Below are 19,532 nucleotides of genomic sequence, written 5' to 3'. Positions count from 1 at the left end.
ATAAAGAATTTTTCAAAATTTTTGCCAAATTTTGTTTTTTTTCATAACTAATCGCAAAAGATTTCATCCAAATTTTTAAACTAATTTGAAGTACAATGTGTCACGAGAAAACAATCTCAAAATCCCCTGGATATCTTATAGCGTCCCAAAGCTATAACCACGTATAGTGACACAGGCCAGATTTGAAAAATGGGGCCGCGTCCTTTAGGCCAAAAGATGCCGAGTCCTGTAGGGGTTAATTTAACATTGGCTTGTGTAACAATTTATAGAGTTATTTCTCCAAATACCCTTGCCCCTTTCCCACCCCATCCACTTGGGTATCTGAATACAGAATGCATAGTAAAATATCTAGTGGCCCTCCAGTTCTTTTGATTCTAAACCACCAGTACCAACAACTGTATGTAAAGTAATGGACATTTTTTCTGTTCAGCTACATGACCCCCTATCTCTGACCTGGAGGCCACAAGCAGATAAGAGCCAGGGCTCTCTTGTCTCACCTCACAGGTTTTTAGTGTGTTTATTGCCGCCCTGTCGTAAATAAGTAATAATTAATGCTTCCAATAGAAAAAATGGCCATTACTTTACATACTGTTGTAAATAAGATGTCCCTCTATTTATCAATCTGTTTAAATTTTTTTTAATATCCTTTGATGATCACTGTATAAAATGCTGTGAATTTTCTCTCTTGCCTGACAGCCAGCAGGGCCAGTTTCTTTTGTATCCCTAGTAGCGCCCCTAACGGTAGGCCTATTGTTTCTATTCATTTACCCCAGATAGTCTCACATTTTTTGTGGTTTTTCTCTTCAGATAAACCCCATATTCCCTCCCAAATACGATTAAACAACTGGTCTCTTTACAGGGGGACAGACACCCTATGGATCCCCTAAGACACTGGGACTATTCCAGTTATTTCTACTACAAATGTATAAGTAATTTGACAAATGGGAGTTACCATTCCTCTTCTCAAATGGACAGTATCACACTAAGCAGGAACACATCCCAACTTGCAACACCTATGTGTTAATTTATTCAGAAGAACGATACAACCCAGTTCCGTTTAACTTGTTTTCAGAATGGTCGAGATTACAAGTACTCTCTACAAACTGTCATGTGAAGGAATTCTGAGCTATCCTACGATTTCCCAATAAACCAATATAACTCACCTCAAGGTCTATGAAGAATTTTGCTGAACATTAGCAAAAAAACACAGAGACCTCTGGAAGCTAAAATTGCATGAATACGGCAAATACATGTTTAATGTAAGGTTCCACAAATATTATTTTAGCTGACTAACTGCTTAACATAAAACCAGAGGTGGTGTTATGGGATTACATAAAAAGATTACATAGAAATTGTGCTGATGACACAGAAGTATAAGCGGACTGGATATTCTGAATTGATTTATTGCTGTGTCAAATGTTTTTATATTTTTTTTTATTAACATTCATTTATTGAGAAATTAGAAAGCATAGAAGTGTGATTTCAGGCCTGTAGGTCAGGAACACACACACATGTATCTATTTCCCAGATCAATGAGTCAAGTTTCAGACTGCATGTGAGCCGCTCTCGCTTCCAGCTGTTGAAATAGTGGCTGATAATGTACAGAAATGCTACAGTAGCCCCTCAAGGCTTATTTTGACTAAGGCTCTGGAATGCAACATGTAAACATTAGACTTCTATATTACACTGTTACGACTTGCATTAACAGTATCTGGACAAAAGCAGCATTTTCACAGATATGTATTAGAAGGATATAGTTTTTTTAAGCAGCTTCCTCACATTAATCATGCCAGGAGAATTTCGGAGGACGCTGACACATTGTAAACACATAGAAACTTTAAGTGGAGCTTGTAGGACAAATGTCGCATTTTAAAGCGAAGGGAACAGCCAGAGGCTCCTGTCCGGTAGTAAACAATTTAGCACTGAGATGCAACAGGTACAGGACAGATTGATTACATGGAAAATGCAAAATGAGGGCAAAGCTATGAAAGCTAACAAAATAGCCAAATACTATAAATCATGCATCCGGCACCCCACAGCCTTACACAATTACATGCATAAAGATGCTATACTCTTAATTAATTAGCAAATCACATTCTTACCATTTGTCAATTTTGATTTAGTTGACACCTGTGCCCGCCTGTTTCCGTTGGACATTCCATTATTAATAGCAGAAAATAAATGCAAATTACAAATAACGGAAGTGTAACTGAAGATCCATTGAAGTTTATGGGGAATGGAAGGTAATCGTAGAACTTCCGTTTCCAATATGCATGCCTTAAACGGAGTGTGTAATAGAGATCCGCGACACAGGTGTGAATTGGCCCTTACCTCTTACACTATAGGCACAGAACTTACTGCAACGTGTACATGGAAAAATAAAAGCTACATGGACTCATATACAGAATGTAAATGGAAAAGCAGAAGGGTGCATATATTTCATGTAATTATACAACTTACCACAAAAACACCTTCCAATATTGATTAATTTATCATAATTTTATACAGACACAATAATAATTTACATTCTATCTTGCTACACAAGCTGTATTAAATCATATATAGCATCTGCAGGCAGTTATACATAATATCTTATTTTAAGTGGTAGGACTGGTAAACTCACCTGAGAGTTGCCTACTTATATGCATGAATGACAATGATAATCAACGCAGCTTCAAAATAATGCTGTGCCTATGGCTGTAAGAGGCAGCTACATAAAACATACACACGCTGCCCCCATGTGGACTCACGAAGGTGCTGATTTCTATTGTGGGGACAGTACAAACTGTAGCATGTAAATTGTTAATCCCATCAATCTGAGGTCATTCTAAATAAATTTGTGTTTCTCTTCCATCTCAGTTTTTTTTTCCTGACACGTTGCGCACATATACACAGAACACATGCTCGGCCTGCGGCTCCATCTATCTCTTAGATTAAACGAGAATGCCATTCTCCTACTTGCATGGTTGGCGGTCCCAGATGTCAGACTATTAACAATTGGGAAGTTATCCATTATTCTGTGAAGATCAGCCATTTCCTGCCTCTCTTTTTAGAAGTTTTCTAAAACTTAACACGGCCAAAGTATCCACCCCATCCATTCCACATGTAATCTCCAATCCTCACAAGACCTTCTGCTTCACTCTTACCATCTACTCTTTTGAAAACCATCTGCAGGACATCTCCAGTGCTTTCCTCATACTATGGAACTAAAATGTGTCACACTGTCCCCAAAAAATGTAACCTTAAAGTGGACCTGTCACCCATAATCTCGGCACCCCGAGCTGCTTACGGAAGTAAGCAGCTCCTAGTGCTTGAACAAACCCCGCAGTGTTAGAAGGATAGCGTGATCCGGAAACCTCCGGTAACCCTATCTAACACTGCGGCAGAGTACAATGTAATAGTCGGACAGCTCTCAAAGCGGTCCAATATATTCATGAGGGGGCAGGGTTGGGGCGGATCACTTTTTATTTAAAATTTTTAAGAGAGTCAAAATAGCAAATGTCAAAAAAGTGGAAATAGGGATGTTTTTCCCATTAAAGCATTCACTGTGGAGGATGTTTTAACATTTGTCTAAGGTATAGATCTGGGATTTTGGATCACAGGAATACCTAACATGATTTTATTTGCTTTCTTATTTATATATGTGTGCTAGGCTAGGGCAATGGTGCCACACTTTAGGCAATAGAGCATGAACGTGCCAAGGAACACTTACAAGCATTGCCAAAATTGTCAAATTAAACAGTGAAAAAATTTTTCAATCAAATTCCTGTCAAATTTGTGTGTCAGTTTTTCATAGTGCAAACGGAGGTTTGACAAGGGACAGAGAATATAATGGGTAAATGTTCAATGATAGTCCCATGCATCACAAATTTGTCCATTAAAAATGCTTGTGTAAAGGGAACTTAGTCCTGGGCCATGACTACAGGAATAAGCAGCCGTGACCAAAAGACGGGGTGCCCACAGTTCTATATACCCCTGTCATTGATAGCTAGCAGCAATGGTGTTATGTACTGCTGACTATTGTGAGTGGAGCACAGTAGACACCTGTCCTGTATTGGTGGGGATCAGCCTGTTAGACCTTAAAAGTGAGTAACAGATTATTTTTACATTTGTACATTTCCTGCTGTAAGGTCATATTCCTAGACTCTCCGCAGTGTCTTTAGTTTACACATTATTAGATCAAACATGTCACAAAGAAGAATAAACTGATAACATACGTTTTCCCAGGAGATTGCTTCAGCCAGAAAAGATCATCACTTGTAATACCGTATTCCAGTGCTCCGGGAATCTGCCACATAAACACTGGTTCAGTTTCTAAGATTTTTTCATTTACAAAACTATAAAATCAAATCTTCTCATTTTTTATAGTGAACAATCAACATGAGCTGTCACATATTTGTTAAAGTATTTTGTGCTCAAATCAAATAATATCAGAGCTATGATAGCATAAACATATTGTAATGCATCAAATAATATCAGTACAGTACTATAGTATCATAAACATATGTTTCAAATAATAGCAGTGCTATTGTATTGTAAATATATAATGCATCAAATAATAGCAGTGCTATAGTACTGTAAATATATAATGCATCAAATAATAGCAGTGCTATAGTACTGTAAATATATAATGCATCAAATAATAGCAGTGCTATAGTATTGTAAATATATAATGCATCAAATAATAGCAGTGCTATAGTATTGTAAATATATAATGCATCAAATAATAGCAGTGCTATAGTATTGTAAATATATAATGCATCAAATAATAGCAGTGCTATAGTATTGTAAATATATAATGCATCAAATAATAGCAGTGCTATAGTATTGTAAATATATAATGCATCAAATAATAGAAGAAGTGCTATAGTATTGTAAATATATAATGCATCAAATAATAGCAGTGCTATAGTATTTTAAACATAATGCATCAAATAATATCAGTTCTATAGCATTGTTAACATAATGCATCAAATAATATCAGTGCTATAATAAACATATAATGCATCAAATAATATCAGAGCTATAGTATTGTAAACATAATGCATCAAATAATATCAATTCTATAGAATTGTAAACATAGTGCATCAAATAATATCAGTTCTATAATAAACATATAATGCATCAAATAATATCAGTCCTATAGGAAACATATAATGCATCAAATCATATCAGAGCTACAGTATTTTAAACATATACGTAATAATGCATCAAATAGCATCTGTGATATAGTGTAAACATTTAATAATATCAATTTGAAGCATAGTTACAAATTGTTTAGTCCCACCATTGAGGAGTTTCTTGTTTACCATACAGCAAAAAAATGTTTTTTCAGTAACTGACAGAACACCTACACTGTCAATTATTAGGCCAGTATTGAACTCCCCAACAATACACAGATATACATGAAATGGTCACTATGCCTGTGCTGCTAATTTGTCATTAGACCACAGCAAATTACCAACACCTGAAAGGAAGGATTGGTCAATTCACTTAAATATGACCGTGAGGTCATGTTCATATGTGGCATTTACAATCTGTTAACAAACCAATTACATTGGGGGAGATTAATCAATCTGTCTATGCCAGAATTCTAGAGTATTCTAGAAATTCCATGTGCCACAATCTTTAGGCAGTTTTCCAAATTGTGTGAAAAAAGAGGTGTGGCCTCTAGAAAAGGTGTCATGGTCTAGTCAGGGCACCAGAAAATTCCGTCTGTGGGCTTGAAATTCAGTCCTTCACTAAAACTATTAGCTTGTCTAAAATACAACTCCAAAGTTGTACACATCATCCAGCATGATTTACAAGAATTAGACCGTGGAGTCTATTCAAGGACACTTTGTTAAATCTCCCCCACTGTGTTTGGTGTAAACTGAATATGAATACAATGTTAACATATGGACAAATGGAATGTAAACGCTACGTATGAACACTTACCAGATTTCGTTTAGGTCATTGATTTTCCCAGTGGATTCACACTGAAATTGATCCCAGGAAAACTGAGCTTCCTGATTTCATGCGTATTAAATTATGAATGAACTAAGAAAATTATGAAAACCGGTCTAAGACATAAAGAGTGGTCACAATATGAACGTGTTGGGAATAAGGCCTACATATTTTTACACGCAAAGAGCTGTGTGACGGCTTATTTTCTGCATAACAAATTGCACTTCATTGTGACAGTATTTAATATTCCATGCCGTGTGCTGGGAAGCGGGAAAAAAATTCCAAATGTAGTGAAAATATTGATAAAACGCATTTGCGCCGTTTTCTTGTGGGCTTGGATTTTAAACTTTCACTGTGTGCCCCAAATGACATGTCTACTTTATTCTTTGGGTTGGTACGATTACGGGGATAGCAAATTTGTATAGGTTTTATAATGTTTTCATACATTTACAAAAATTAAAACCTCCTGTACAAAATGTTTTTTTTTTTTTAAATTTAGCCATCTTCTGGCGCCAATAACTTTTTCATACTTCGGTGTACGGACCTGTGGGTGGTGTAATTTTTTACGACTTTTGATGACGTTTTCATTGCTATCATTTATATCTATCATTTTCCGTTACGGGGTTAAACGCAGTGAAAAACCCCGCAGTGAAAAACGCAGTGAAATTATATTTTCATAGATTGGGCATTTTCGGACGTGGCGATATCTAATGTGTTTATGATTTTTACAGAATTATTTTTTTTTTTTTATTATTATAATTTTTTTAAACTTTTATTTTTACTATTTTTCAGACTCCCTAGGGTACTTTAACCCTAGATTATCTTATCGATCCTAACATATACTGCCATACTACAGTATGGTAGTATATGGTGATTTTCCTCCTCACTCATTACAATGTGCTGATAGCACATTGTAGTGATAGGGTTAACACCAGTCAGCCTCGGGTCTTTGGAAGACCCAAGGCTGTCATGGCGAAGGATCGCCGTTCCCCGATGTCATCACGGTGAGTGACGATCCTTGGCAAGATGGCAGTTGCCATGCTAGCACCGTGGGTGTTACCGCTAAGTCTTTGCTGCAATATGCAGCAAAGACTTACTGGCTATAGAGACAGCTCAGCTTGTGAGCCCTCTCTATGCATCAGGACCCAACGATTTCCGTACTATTACAGAGCGTCGGTAAGGGGTTTAAGCCTATGCACCAATTTTTGTACCCGTGCACGCTTGCTAAGCACCACATTTATCATGCAGAGTCCGTCCCATCTTAAAGGAGCACAAAAAAAAGTTGGTGCATTCCGTCGGAGAAGTCCAGAGGGGGCCAGATTCATGAATCCAGGGAACGCTGCTCACTCCATAGGCACATTGCACCTAGTGCATTGTTTCTGGTATATGTGAGCCAATGCGTACCATTTACCTTCCAATATTGCTGAACTAGTTTTCCAAAGTGGTTGAAAATTTGCTGACAAAATATGGAAACCAGACATATATGTGAGACTTTAACTTGATAGGATAGTTTTCTTAATGTCTGGAACTGCCATTACGTTTATACAAGTGCTAACAGTATGGGGGTATATAAAATTAAGACATATACGCATGCATGCGTGCAATACAATCACCGTACAGGAAACCTTACATGTGTGGGATACTTTGGTCTTCCTCCTGTTGCCAGAACTATGTTGTTTGCAGTCATTATTGTCTGTAAAATTAAAAAAGAAAAAAATGTAGTAATAACATTCCCATCTAGCAATCCAATGTGTATGTCAGTTTACTACAACGCTGGATAACATTGAACAGACCTATAGCCAAATGACACGGAGCTCCAATATTATATAAGGTAATGTTGTACTAGTGTCTCAATAATAAGATATCTTAGGGACAGTTTACATAGCATTACAGTTCTTGCGTCCACTATTTTAAGTTAAACCCAGTAGATGAGACTAAATAGAAATAAAGTATATAAAAATTTTTTACACCTTTTCTGTTTGTTCCAAATAGGGTGGAATTGTTTGTTATTGTTTGTTTGTCACTTTAAAAATGAATCTCTCTGGATATCTGCCACCTAGAAACAGAATTTTATATTCTTATGAAAGCCTAGCTTTCTAGGTGGCAGGGATACAAAGTTAGGCTACATTCCCACTGCCGTGAGCCCGCCGCACCGTAGCACGGCGGGCACACGACAGCGCGGGGAGAGGAGGAGGAGGAGGTGACCCCCGCCCCACTCCATAGCGATGTGTCCTATCTTTTCCCGGGCTACGGAGATGTACGGTGCCGCACCGTACCGCTCCCGTAGGGCGCCGCAAGCCCATAGAAGTGTATGGGGGACGTATATCGGCCGCATATACGTTGGCCGTATATACGTCCCCCATACTGTAGTGTGAATGTAGCCAAATGGTTCCTAGAATGCAGGGTTAAAGGAAATCTAACATCAAAATCAAGCATGAATGAACTAGGGACACTTACTAATATATCCAGGCATCGGTACTGTGGCAATCTTATATTTGTTATCTATTGCCTCTGTGCTTAACCCCTTTGTGTCTAAGCTGTTTTAGGTCCTTAGGACCAGGCCTGATTTTTAAAATTTTCCCTGTGCCATTATGGGAGGTTATAACTTTGTAAAGCTTTAACATATCCAGGGGATTTTGAGACTGTTTTCTCGTCACACAAAGTAATACAAAAATTGATGAGATATTTTGTGTTTAGTTTGAAAAAAAAAATGGAAATTTGGCAAAAATTTTTGAAAGTTCAAAATTTTCTGCTTCTTAGGCAGATAGCATAGCACCCAAGTAACTTTATAACTAACATTTCCCAAATGTCTGAATTATATTGGCGTGGCATTTTATGCATCTTCTCTCTTTTTTAGGTTGTTAGGAGGTTCAGAATTTCGGGTGCAATTTTTCTCATTTTTATGAAAATTGCGAAAACCCTTATTTAGAGGCACCTGCTCAGCTTTAAGTGACTTTGAGAGGCCTAAATAGCAGTAAAACCCCATAAATTATGCCATTTTAGAAACTACACCCTTCAATTTGTGAAAAATCAACTTTAAGAAATGTGTTAACCCTTTAGATGTTTCACAGGAGTTAAAACAAAATGGAGGTTTAATTTACAAGCTGTAATTTTTTTAGACAATATATTAATTTTGGCCAAAAATGTATCCGTCACAAAGTATTAAATGATGAAAAACTTCAAAGTTTGATACCTGATTCCTCCTGAGTATGAGGAAGCCCCATATGTGGTGGCGACTGCTGTATGGACATCCAGAGCACATCTGCATTGTCTCATTTTACAGGCTATAAAATGTTTATTTTTTTGTAATTTAGACTTATTTTTGTTGTATGGATGAGATCCACTTTTCAGGTACATCATTTCCGGGGGGTTCAATAGCTAATAATCAGATTTTATTAACTCTTAATGATTTTTAACCACCTCCAAGAAATTCTTGTTTATCGTTTTTAGCATTTTTTTTCCCTGGACGTTCACCATACCATAAAAATAATGTGTTATGGGTCATCAAGCTTACGCTGATACCCCATTTATATAGCTTTTTAATGGGTAACTTTTTTTGCAGAATATAGAACTCATTTTGTGAGAAATTTGCTTGTTTTTGCATTGCCATATAACAATGGGCATCACATTTATATATTTTTGTTTACAGAGCTGTTTTAGAGCTTATTTTTTGCGGGACAAGCTGCACTCATTCTTGGCAGCATGTTGGTGTAAATGTTACTTTTTGATCACTTTTTATGCGCTTATCATGAGGTCTGATGGGAAAATTTCATAATTTTTGTGAGGTTTTTTGTGTTTTTTACGGCGATTACCGTACGGGTTCAGTGAAAATTTTATTTTATTGTATTGTATAGTACGGGTTGTTACGGACCCGTACTGATACCCAATATGTTGTGTTTTTAGGGTGATTTTCACTTTTTTATGTTTTATTTGATTATTACATTGGATGAGACCTCAAATGACTTATTCTTTTTTAATAATTTTTTTAATTGCACTTTTTTTTACTTTTTTAATGTTAAATTAATGTTATTGTTTCTATGATGAAAAATAATACAGTTTTCCAATATACTTTCCGTATCAATTCCTCATGGTTTTCTACATCTCTTCTTGCTATCATTCTATAGAAAGCTTCATTGTTTATTTCCAGGGAACATAAAGAGGGTGTGCAACTTCCCTAAAATGTGTATAGAATTCATGCAAAGTGAATAAAAAAACTAAACAAAAAAAACTGAACTTGTCATATTGAATTTGGCTGCAGTGTATACCCGACAACAATCACTGGTCTCAGCAGTGACTGGTACACAATTGGGAAACATTTTGCTAATGAACCAGGGTCACATAAAGAAATTAACATAAAGAAATTGCGTTCTCCTATGCACTTCGATATCTCTGAAAAAGCTTTAGATATCATAACAATTTTTACTTTGTTTTTTCATGACATGTGAGACTTTAAAATTTACCAATAATGGACTACAAACATGAAAAAATACGTTTTTTTTGTAATTTTTATGATTAAAGCAGTAACTTTTACCCAAATATGTTCTAATTATGTACAGCATTATTCCATCACCCTTCCCAATGTAAATCTACAGATGCAGAGGATGCATGTACTTCTGCAAAGTGAAAGTCTCCTGCAGCTTCTTCTATATTCTCAAGGGGGGCACACTTCAAACACCTATATCTCCTGAACCCTAGCAAATTGAAACATAAACAGGAGAGTCTCCCCTATAATATGAAATAACGATTGTGTATGGATGCTTAACAGATATCCACTACTGTTTAAAATGACACCAGAATGTGTTTCTAGGTGCCAGGGTTCAGGAGATGTAGCCATTTGAAGTTGGCCACTCTCATGATGTTTATAAACGTCCTTTTATGCATAGGGTATGTGCAAATAGGACATATATAGGTGTATGGCAGTCTTGAAGGGGTTAAGAATGGAAATTATATAATTTGGAGATGCAAATCTAAGTTTAGAGATTAATGCTTTGCTGAAATAAATAGCACAACAGGAAAAAAACAGCAGGTATGATTTAATTCCTTTATTCTTGGTTATTAGGCAAATACCTTAAACAATTCTTTTGGTTCTGGTCCACGTTGGGAGGTGGTTGTAGTTCCAGTAGATGATGATCAATGGAGGGAGCAACTACAGTTAGTGCCTCAGTGAAGGCCATCGGTTATCTCAACTATTATAAACAAAGTCTATAAAACTCCAGCCATGCTGCGTAGCTATGGCATACGCTCTGAATCTAGATGCCCTAGATGTGGTCGAGAAGATGTTCATTCACTGCACATGTTGTGGGAATGTGGGGAATTGGAGGAATACTGGAGGGGAATTCTGAACTTATTGCATTCGTTATTCCAGATACATCTAGAAACTAACCCCAGAATTTGCCTTTTGGACATATTGTCAATGCAGTCGACTAAAGACCCAATATCTCTGAGTATTACGAGTATTACAGGGAGCACTCTACCAAACTCTTAAAGGAAATTATGTTCCACTGAATTAGAAGGACGCCACCAATATTGAGGGAATATAAATACAGAATGAATAACAGTATAAGGCTGGAATATGGGATGTACTTAAAAAGAAATAGCCGAATAACAAATTTGACGCTACATGGGGCCAATGGCTGGACCTTCGGGGTTACCCTTAAGGGCTCTGCTGTTAATTAAAAGGCTAAATAATGGAACTCAAACACCCCTTAGTTCACCGTATCTCAGTGCTTCCCCTGTGCCAGTTGTACAGTGGGGTGCAACATACAATGGCACTACAGATAGCCCACATGGGGGCCACATGCTATGTACTACCGCCAGAGGTTGCACTAACATTTTTACAGGAGGGTATAATACCCCTCTTTCTATTTTTGAGGAGTATTCTTAGCTGAGGAGGAGTAATTTTCATTAATGCAAATATATAACTCCTAGGTGTATATATAGTGTTAATAGATGTATATCTTTTTAGGATGCGTTCACACGTGGCGTTATAATATGTGCTTTCAAACGCATCACAACAGCTGAGGAGAGGAGATTTGCCTAATTACATTGTTGTCAACATTGTTTTTACAAAAAGCATGCGTCAACGGACAGTCAGCCGGATGTCCCTCCCTATTCTGCTTCCAGCCACTCAGTGCTGTGATCCTGCATAGAAAATTTTCCTCTTTTGCAGGATGGCAGCGAGTGCCAGCACCGCTCAGAGCCGGCAGCCCATATTCAAATAGGAAAATTACTAAGCATATTTTTATGCTTGGTGCTTTTTTGGGGAGTAAATCAGCCACTAAAAGCGTCATAGCATTTGTAGAGAGGTTATAGCGACATCTGACGACCCATTTTTGAAGGACATTTAAAGGACATTATTTGAAACAAACCTCCTTCCCAGTGTCTGTTACTCCACGCACAGTATGTTCATCCACAAGGCTGGCCTTCAAGTTAAAATATTTCACGTTCCTGTTAAAAAAAAAAAAAAAAAGGGCACACTAGGAAAGGAATCACTAGATATGTAACAAACTGTAAATATCAACAGTACAGATGTCAAGTTTTCTGATGATCTTTGCAAGCAAATTAACCTACTGTACCGTATTTTTCGGACTATAAGGCGCACTGAAAATCCTTTGATTTTTTTCAGAAATCAAAGGTGCGCCTTTTAGTCCAGTGCGCCTTATATATGAACCATACTTACAGACAAAAGCTACCTTGAACTGTGCACAGGTCTGTCACCTGCTGATCATTCATTCTTATAATCAGGTGCGCCTTATATATGAACCTAGACATTTTAGCAGGCATTTATTGCTCGTGCGCCTTATACTCCGGTGTACCTTATAGTCCGAAAAATACTGTGTACTTAAAAAAAAAAAAAAAAAACTAAACTAAAAAACCTTGATGTTTGGCTAAAACTTGTTTATCTGTGATGTGTTCAATACAGATAAACAAGCGCAGAGGTCCCTGAAACCTTTGCATGAAAAGAGCAGTAGCTTTTATGTTTATCCATTGTATCCATTCATTTCTCAGTTCCATACAAGTGAATAAAGTGGGGGATATGCATACACTCTGCTGCTCCATTCACAAGGACATGAGGACCCCTATTCTTGTGACTGTTGAGCTACTGGAGATATTAAAACAATAAGAGGCTGAATTTAGTACTTCTTTGGGCTTGTTCATCAATAAAAATGCTAAAAAATACCATGTGTACATACCTCAAGATCTATGAAAATAAGAGATGGTTACTTACTTCTCATGCAGTTGTATTCTGTGCCCCCAATTTAGTGACTTCACATAATTTTGAAAAGATTGTGTCATTTTAGACCTAGAGAAAAAAAGAAAGGAAACTTCTATGTTTACATAGGTTTATAACTACAACGCATGCACGCAGCTTAATAAACTGCTACAGGTAGTCCCAGGGTTACGTACAAGATATGTTCTGTAGGTGTGTTCTTAAGTTGAGTTTGTATGTAAGTCGGAACTGTATATTTTCAAATTGTAACCCTGGCCAGAATTTTTTAGGTCTCTGTGACAACTGGATTTTAAAAATGTTGGATTGTCATAAGAACCTGGAGTAACAATAAAGTTTAATTGCAGACACCTTAGATAAATGTTATAGCTGATTATTGTAGCCTAGGGCTACAGTACAGTAAATTACCAACATGCAGAGGTCAATTTGTAACAAGGGGTCGTCTGTAAGTCAGGTGTTCTTAAGTAGAAGACCCCTGTACGTGTAATTTGCTGCTGCTTTCGTGTAGCAATCATGCGCTGAACCCAATATACCACAAGAGGGTGCTGCTACACAAGGTGCCACATAAATACAGCAATATTGCCATCTCAGCTACATACAAACATTTGTATGTGAATAAGAAAGGAAAAGGCATAAATTGGAAGAAAAAAATGAGGTTTTTAAAAGGGCACATTTAGAAAAATGTGTTCACTTAATAGTAAAGCGGGTGTAAATGTGCAATATGTTCCCTGGTTTGAACTATACAGCTGATTCTTTTAATACTCTCTTAGCAATTTGCCATATGGTTGGAAAATTATCATTACAGTGTTGAGATAAAGGACATTACCAGTCATGATGAAAGGAATTCGATATATGCCAGCCAAAATGGGGGGCATCTTTCAGGGCACCTCCTAACAGAGCCGCCTGGTGCATCAGTTTTTTTGGAATACAGCCAACATTCACACATGTCCCTCCAATGCCCCATTTGGTTCCTTGCAGTAAAAACAAAGTAAATAATTGTAACACACAAATATAAATGCCAAATCTCCATCTGAACATCAAGAGTCTTTGTATAACTTTGTATAAAAAAGTCCAACAAGATACTGTTCTAAATAAAAACCAAGATGACAATGAAAGGGTACGTAGTTGCAGCATACCCCTAACTAAACCCAAATAGTTTTATGGATGAAAGACAAAATACACAGTTTCAAACCCCCTACCTGTTGCTATCCTGTAGTTCTTTCTTCTTCACAGTCATCAGTACATGCAGACGCAGGGAAGAAGAACCTGCCAGCCCATTGTCAGGACTTCATGTGATACCTGAGACCTGCACGCTCTTCCTAAGTTTTAATTTATTCTTCGCTATTCTTCATAATTTAATCTGCCTTATTGGCCCACATTATTGGTAACACACATAATCCTCTCCACCTCTTAGGTGCCAAGGCAATGCTCTTCAGCTGATCTTGCACATTGGGAATATCAAGAAGGCATTAGACAGACTCGGCTCCCAGCCCAAGAGGTGGGGAAGTGTCTAAACAGTAGGGAGCTCACCACACTTTATATGCTACACAAATGCTGTGATGAAATTTAGATACTTCTTATACACAAGTCCAATCAAAGAGTGCTGGGTCTACTTAACTGTTTGATGTAGGAGTTATCCCTTAAATCAAACCCGTCATCAGGACACATATTTTCACCTAATGACAGGTTCCCATACCCCTTTTATAATAGTATTTTCCAATCTGCTTTTTATAATTAATATTAAGAATTCCACTCACTTTTTAAAGTATACCAGGCTCTCCGCCAGCAAACTGCATCGAGTCACAGGGGCGTCTGTTACAAGGCAGCAATCATCATCATTATCTCCTCTCTGCTCTGTTACCTCTTCCCTCCCTCATGAAGCCGCTAGCTGACCCCATGCTCCAAGCAAAACTCAAAAAAAAAGAGCAACAGCGTCTATCGCAACAGCTGTGCTCGTGTGCACATCCCCTGATTTGATCTGACGAAGGGTACTACACCTGAAACGCGTTTCCAATTGGATGTTTTTATCTGCAAATAAACAAATATCAGTTGACTTTACTTCACCACATCGGTTTTCTGTCTAATAAGTTGGTCACTAGCGCACCCGTTAAGCTCCATTTTGTCTTTTACCCTACACCAAGCAAATCTCAGTCAGCTTATGTCTGCAGGAGGGAGGGGGTAAGAGCTAGTAGAGCAGAGGTGATGATAATGACAGCAGGGACTCACATGTCCTCATGGCTCAATGCAGTTTACTGGAAGGGAGCCAGGTATACTTTTCTATACTTTTAAAACTGAGCGAAACAATGAATGTTAATTATAAAAGCAGAGTGTGAAACAGTATTAAAAAGGCTTCAGGAACTCTATATTAGGTAAAAAGGTGTGTGCTTATAACAGGTTCCCTGCCCGACCCTTTCCCTGCCAAAGATGTATCTCACACGTCCTCACACGGTGGCATCTGTATAGCCAAGGGCATACGCTTTACATCCTGGCTTGTAGTAGCCATAGCTGTAGATACATGGCACCAAAATGTCAGGGTTTTTTTTTCCTATGAAAGAGGTGAATATAAAATTGTGTTTCTAGGTACCAAGAAACACATGCTTAAAATGACAATTTCGTGCGAGATTTACATACATCAAAATCACTACCGAGTGCACTTTAAGAGTTAATACCTCCTAGATATACAATTCTAGATACATTAATGAAAAACTGTGCCATCCACCCCTAGGGGTAACGAGCATGCCTATGAGGACACAATCACTATGTAAACTACTTCCCAGTTTGAGGTCACAATTAAAAACTGAAAATAATATGTTACAAGCAATTTTCATACACTCAACAGAAAAGTAGAGTATTTTACACCTCAGCACAATTTTCTTAGTAGTCATACCTTGGGGTGAAGGCTCTACATAATCATATACTGCCACTCGCTTTCCAAATTTAGCAGCTGAGAATAAAAACATTGGTTTGTTATAGCAACAGAAATATTCTTCCATTTACTGACAGCAAGCAGACAATGTGGCAAAAAGCTGCATAACATTTTATTATAAATAGGCTTTGTGTACAAGGTCTATTACTGTATTCCACACGGATGTTACATGTTACTAGATTTTACTGGTTCCTGCTGCAGACGATTCCTCTTGTCACCATGTGCCATAACATTCTTTGTTTTCTGTGTCACTTATTTCAAATCAGTAAATAGTTCATTGTCAACAATGGATGTTTAATTTGAGTATTGCCCACAGGTTTCCTGGTTATGTGAACATAGCCTAAAAATTTTCTGCTTCATCGTTTTTTTTTAGACCTATGCATGTTGCACGAGTAGGATCAAACCATACCTTCTTTGGCACATGCAAGACCTCCGGAGCCTCCACCAATGACCAGCAAATCATAATCATAATGAATGGCTGTAATTAAAAAAACAAAAGGTCAGAAATATACAAACGATATAACTAATAATATACAAATTATGTATATGAGGTGAGCACATGGTGTGACTTCAGCAGATTTGTGAGACGGCCACTCGTTTGCCTACGGAGGGAGGAGGGGTGAAAAGCACTCACCCTCCCACCTCCTCCTCCCAGCATCCAGTCCGGGCAAGCACACAGTTGTGGAAATGTGGCCTAACTTGTGTCCTGCATACTAAGGGTGATGCCACACGTCCAGTTTTTGATCCGCTTTAAAGCATGCATTTTTCAGTCCATTTGTAAACCGCATCAGTTTTTGAACGTTTTTCCCAATTATCTTAATAGCTACACAGGTTGTTAGTAGCCAAACGCATGGTAAACGGTCAAAAAACGGATTTTAATAAAAGCAGTGAAAACACATACTTAAAAACGAACCTAAAACGTGACCTGTGGCCTCACCTTTAGGGTGCTGTCACACAGTGCGTTCTTGCACCCTTTTTAAACAGACTGCAAACGAATGTGTTTTCTGTCTGTTTAAAATCAGTCCTAGAACGCACTGTGTGACAGCACACTGAGGCTCCTCACTACCTGCTGGGACTATGTTTAGTCCCATGCTCAGCAGGTCAGTCCCAGAAGTGATGTATCACTATTAGGGTGATGTCACACATGGAGTTTTTAGGCCGTTTTGTCCCTTTTTAATTGCCCAAATTCGAATACCTGATGCATTTTTTACGATCTGAAAACGCACTAAAACTAAAAACGGCCCAAAAAGTTCATGTGTGACATCACCCTTACATATCAGCAGATGATGGCCTATCCAAGCCAGGAATATTGAACATTTTGCACAATAGGCTGACACATAAAAACAACTGGGCCATGAGAAGGCTTTGGAAAACACTGCTTATTGCAGGAGAAGAAAGGAGCAAAATAGGACATAAGAGCTTTTTCTCTTGATGTATATTATAAAATGAGAGCAGAACTGTTCTAGTTTCCCATGACAACCAATCAGAACTCAACTGTAACAAACAGCTCTGATTACTCTCTGTGATAATAACAAGCCGTGCACCAGCGTGTCCATCACAAGGTCATGGAAAGTTTTCTATTCAGTGGAAATAAACATAAAAGCTTTCTATAGAATGACAGCAAGCAGAGATCTTGGAAACAGTTAAGAAATGATACAGAAAGTATATTGGAAAATTGTATAACTTTTCAATACACAAACAATATCAATTATTTACTGAAAGTGGATGGTCCCTTTAAAGGAAATCTACCATCAAAATCCATCATTATATACCAGGGGCACTTACTCATAGCTCCAAGCATGTGACAGTGGTAATCTTACTAAAATTGTTATCCATGGCCTCCTTCCTTCTAAAATCAACTTTTAAAATTATGGTAAAGAGCCTGAAGAGCTCTGGGTGTGTTACCAGAGCCCCTCAGTGCTGAGCAGAACATGTTTTCCCCCTCCCCTGCTCTCTCCCTCCTCCCTTTGAACACCATTTTTAAGCAGTCTGTTAAAAAACACATGTGTTTTTGACCAGTTTCAATTAAGATAATTTATCAAACCTTTCAAAAACAAATACATTTTAAAAAAATGAATGCGTTTAACGCTTTTTTTTTTTAAAACGCATTCGTTTTTGACCCAATTTTTCAAAAACACATGCGTTTTTTGACGGACTGCTTAAAACGTCCCAAAAACGCGTTCAAAACACCACGTGTGTCATCACCCTCAGGGCACGTTAACACGTTCAGCTACCGTCGGGTTCATAACGCGACACTAGCGCACAGGGGACAGGACTCGGGCCGACCGCATATGTGTTTCCCAGGAATCGCATGTGATTGATAGCGGGGCCACCCCCTGTGCGCTAGCCTCGCGTTATGAACACGACACTAGCGGAACGTGTGAACGCGCCCTCAGGCTTGTGACCTCCTCCCTCAAGTAGATTCTAACTATTTAAAGGAGTCTTCCTCCCTACAGAGCACTGAGGTGACAGGTGACACATTCCGCAGGGCAGGCTATAGTCACATATTCTGACACGAGAAAGGTTTCATTCACCAGTGTCGATCCCATGCACACACCAGGTCCCCACTCCGGCTTCCGTACGTAATATACCTGCTAAGCCCCGTCTACACGTTAACGCTATGAGGCCGCTTCTCCTAGCCGGGCACCACCACAGGGCCGCCATGTGTGCGAGGACCCCGAGGTGTGGCCACGGCGCGCCTGCTCAGAGAAAGGTACTGGTGCTCGAGTGTTTCCCCGCAGATACTGTGCTCTATGACACGTTATTACAGTTCTAATCGTAATAGTGTAATAGGTGTGCGGCTAAACGCAGCGTTATGTTGATAACCACGCCCCGAGCCATGTGACGTCACCCGCCTGTTGTCCTGTGTTGTGAGTATGTCTGCTCCTATGTAGTGTACAGCGCGGCCGTGCTATAGGCGTCTGTAATGTCCTTCATATAGGAAGAGCACATGGCTACATAAGAGCTGCAGCATTGTGCACCTATTTGTCTGTGATAACTATCCCTGCACATGTACACAAGTTATCCTGGTCATGTCTCTGAATGTAGGAGTAACGTAAGCAAATAAGCTTACAAAAATGGGATGAGGTAAACTCTAAATGCTACATTAACCCGCAAACACCGAACATTAACCCCAAAAACACCAAACCTTTTTTTTTGTCAAAAATCATTTACAGATTGGATTCTACAACCCTTACCCACACCCAAACAGCATAGCCACCCCAAAATAATATCACTGAAAAGGAGATCTGTGCTCAAAATCGGGTGGTAGGTGGATGAATGGGACGTGAGGATAGCCCTTTTTTGGGCTAATCCTCATGTCCTGGCTATCTTTTAGTAAACTTTAATAAGCGGGTATTTAAATTTTTTTAAGCGGCTACTGGGGTGTGGAGTAGCGGACATGAAGCTACACGTCGTGGCTACTCCACGCCC

The 19,532-nt window shown here is 38.4% G+C and overlaps 2 protein-coding genes across 4 annotated transcripts in view; one reads left to right on the top strand and one right to left on the bottom strand.

Annotated features, from left to right (window-relative positions):
* The window catches only part of TXNRD2 (thioredoxin reductase 2), a 59,196-nt gene extending 40,272 nt beyond the window's left edge, over positions 1-18,924 (bottom strand). Inside the window, exons 1-8 of one of the 3 annotated variants that reach the window (XM_072144481.1) lie at positions 18,635-18,924; positions 16,510-16,578; positions 16,062-16,118; positions 14,001-14,145; positions 13,175-13,249; positions 12,315-12,393; positions 7,577-7,639; positions 4,218-4,288 (exon numbers count right to left, since the gene is read on the bottom strand). In XM_072144481.1, the coding sequence (XP_072000582.1) occupies positions 4,218-4,288; positions 7,577-7,639; positions 12,315-12,393; positions 13,175-13,249; positions 14,001-14,145; positions 16,062-16,118; positions 16,510-16,578; positions 18,635-18,764 (689 nt within the window). In that variant the 5' untranslated portion in view covers positions 18,765-18,924. Of the gene's footprint in view, positions 1-4,217; positions 4,289-7,576; positions 7,640-12,314; positions 12,394-13,174; positions 13,250-14,000; positions 14,146-16,061; positions 16,119-16,509; positions 16,579-17,885; positions 18,007-18,634 lie in introns of those variants that run through there. The other 2 variants (XM_072144482.1, XM_072144483.1) reach the window with 2 other exon arrangements.
* Positions 18,791-19,532, top strand: part of LOC140125257 (catechol O-methyltransferase-like) — a 67,456-nt gene continuing 66,714 nt past the window's right edge. Inside the window, exon 1 of the mRNA XM_072144484.1 lies at positions 18,791-18,813. The gene's annotated coding sequence lies outside the window, so the exon portion shown is untranslated. The remainder of the gene's footprint in view (positions 18,814-19,532) is intronic.

The sequence above is a fragment of the Engystomops pustulosus genome, chromosome 1 (genome assembly GCF_040894005.1).
Source record: "Engystomops pustulosus chromosome 1, aEngPut4.maternal, whole genome shotgun sequence".
NCBI lineage: Eukaryota > Metazoa > Chordata > Amphibia > Anura > Leptodactylidae > Engystomops > Engystomops pustulosus.
Note: the sequence above shows the minus strand (reverse complement) of the source record. Positions and strands in the feature narration are given on the sequence as shown.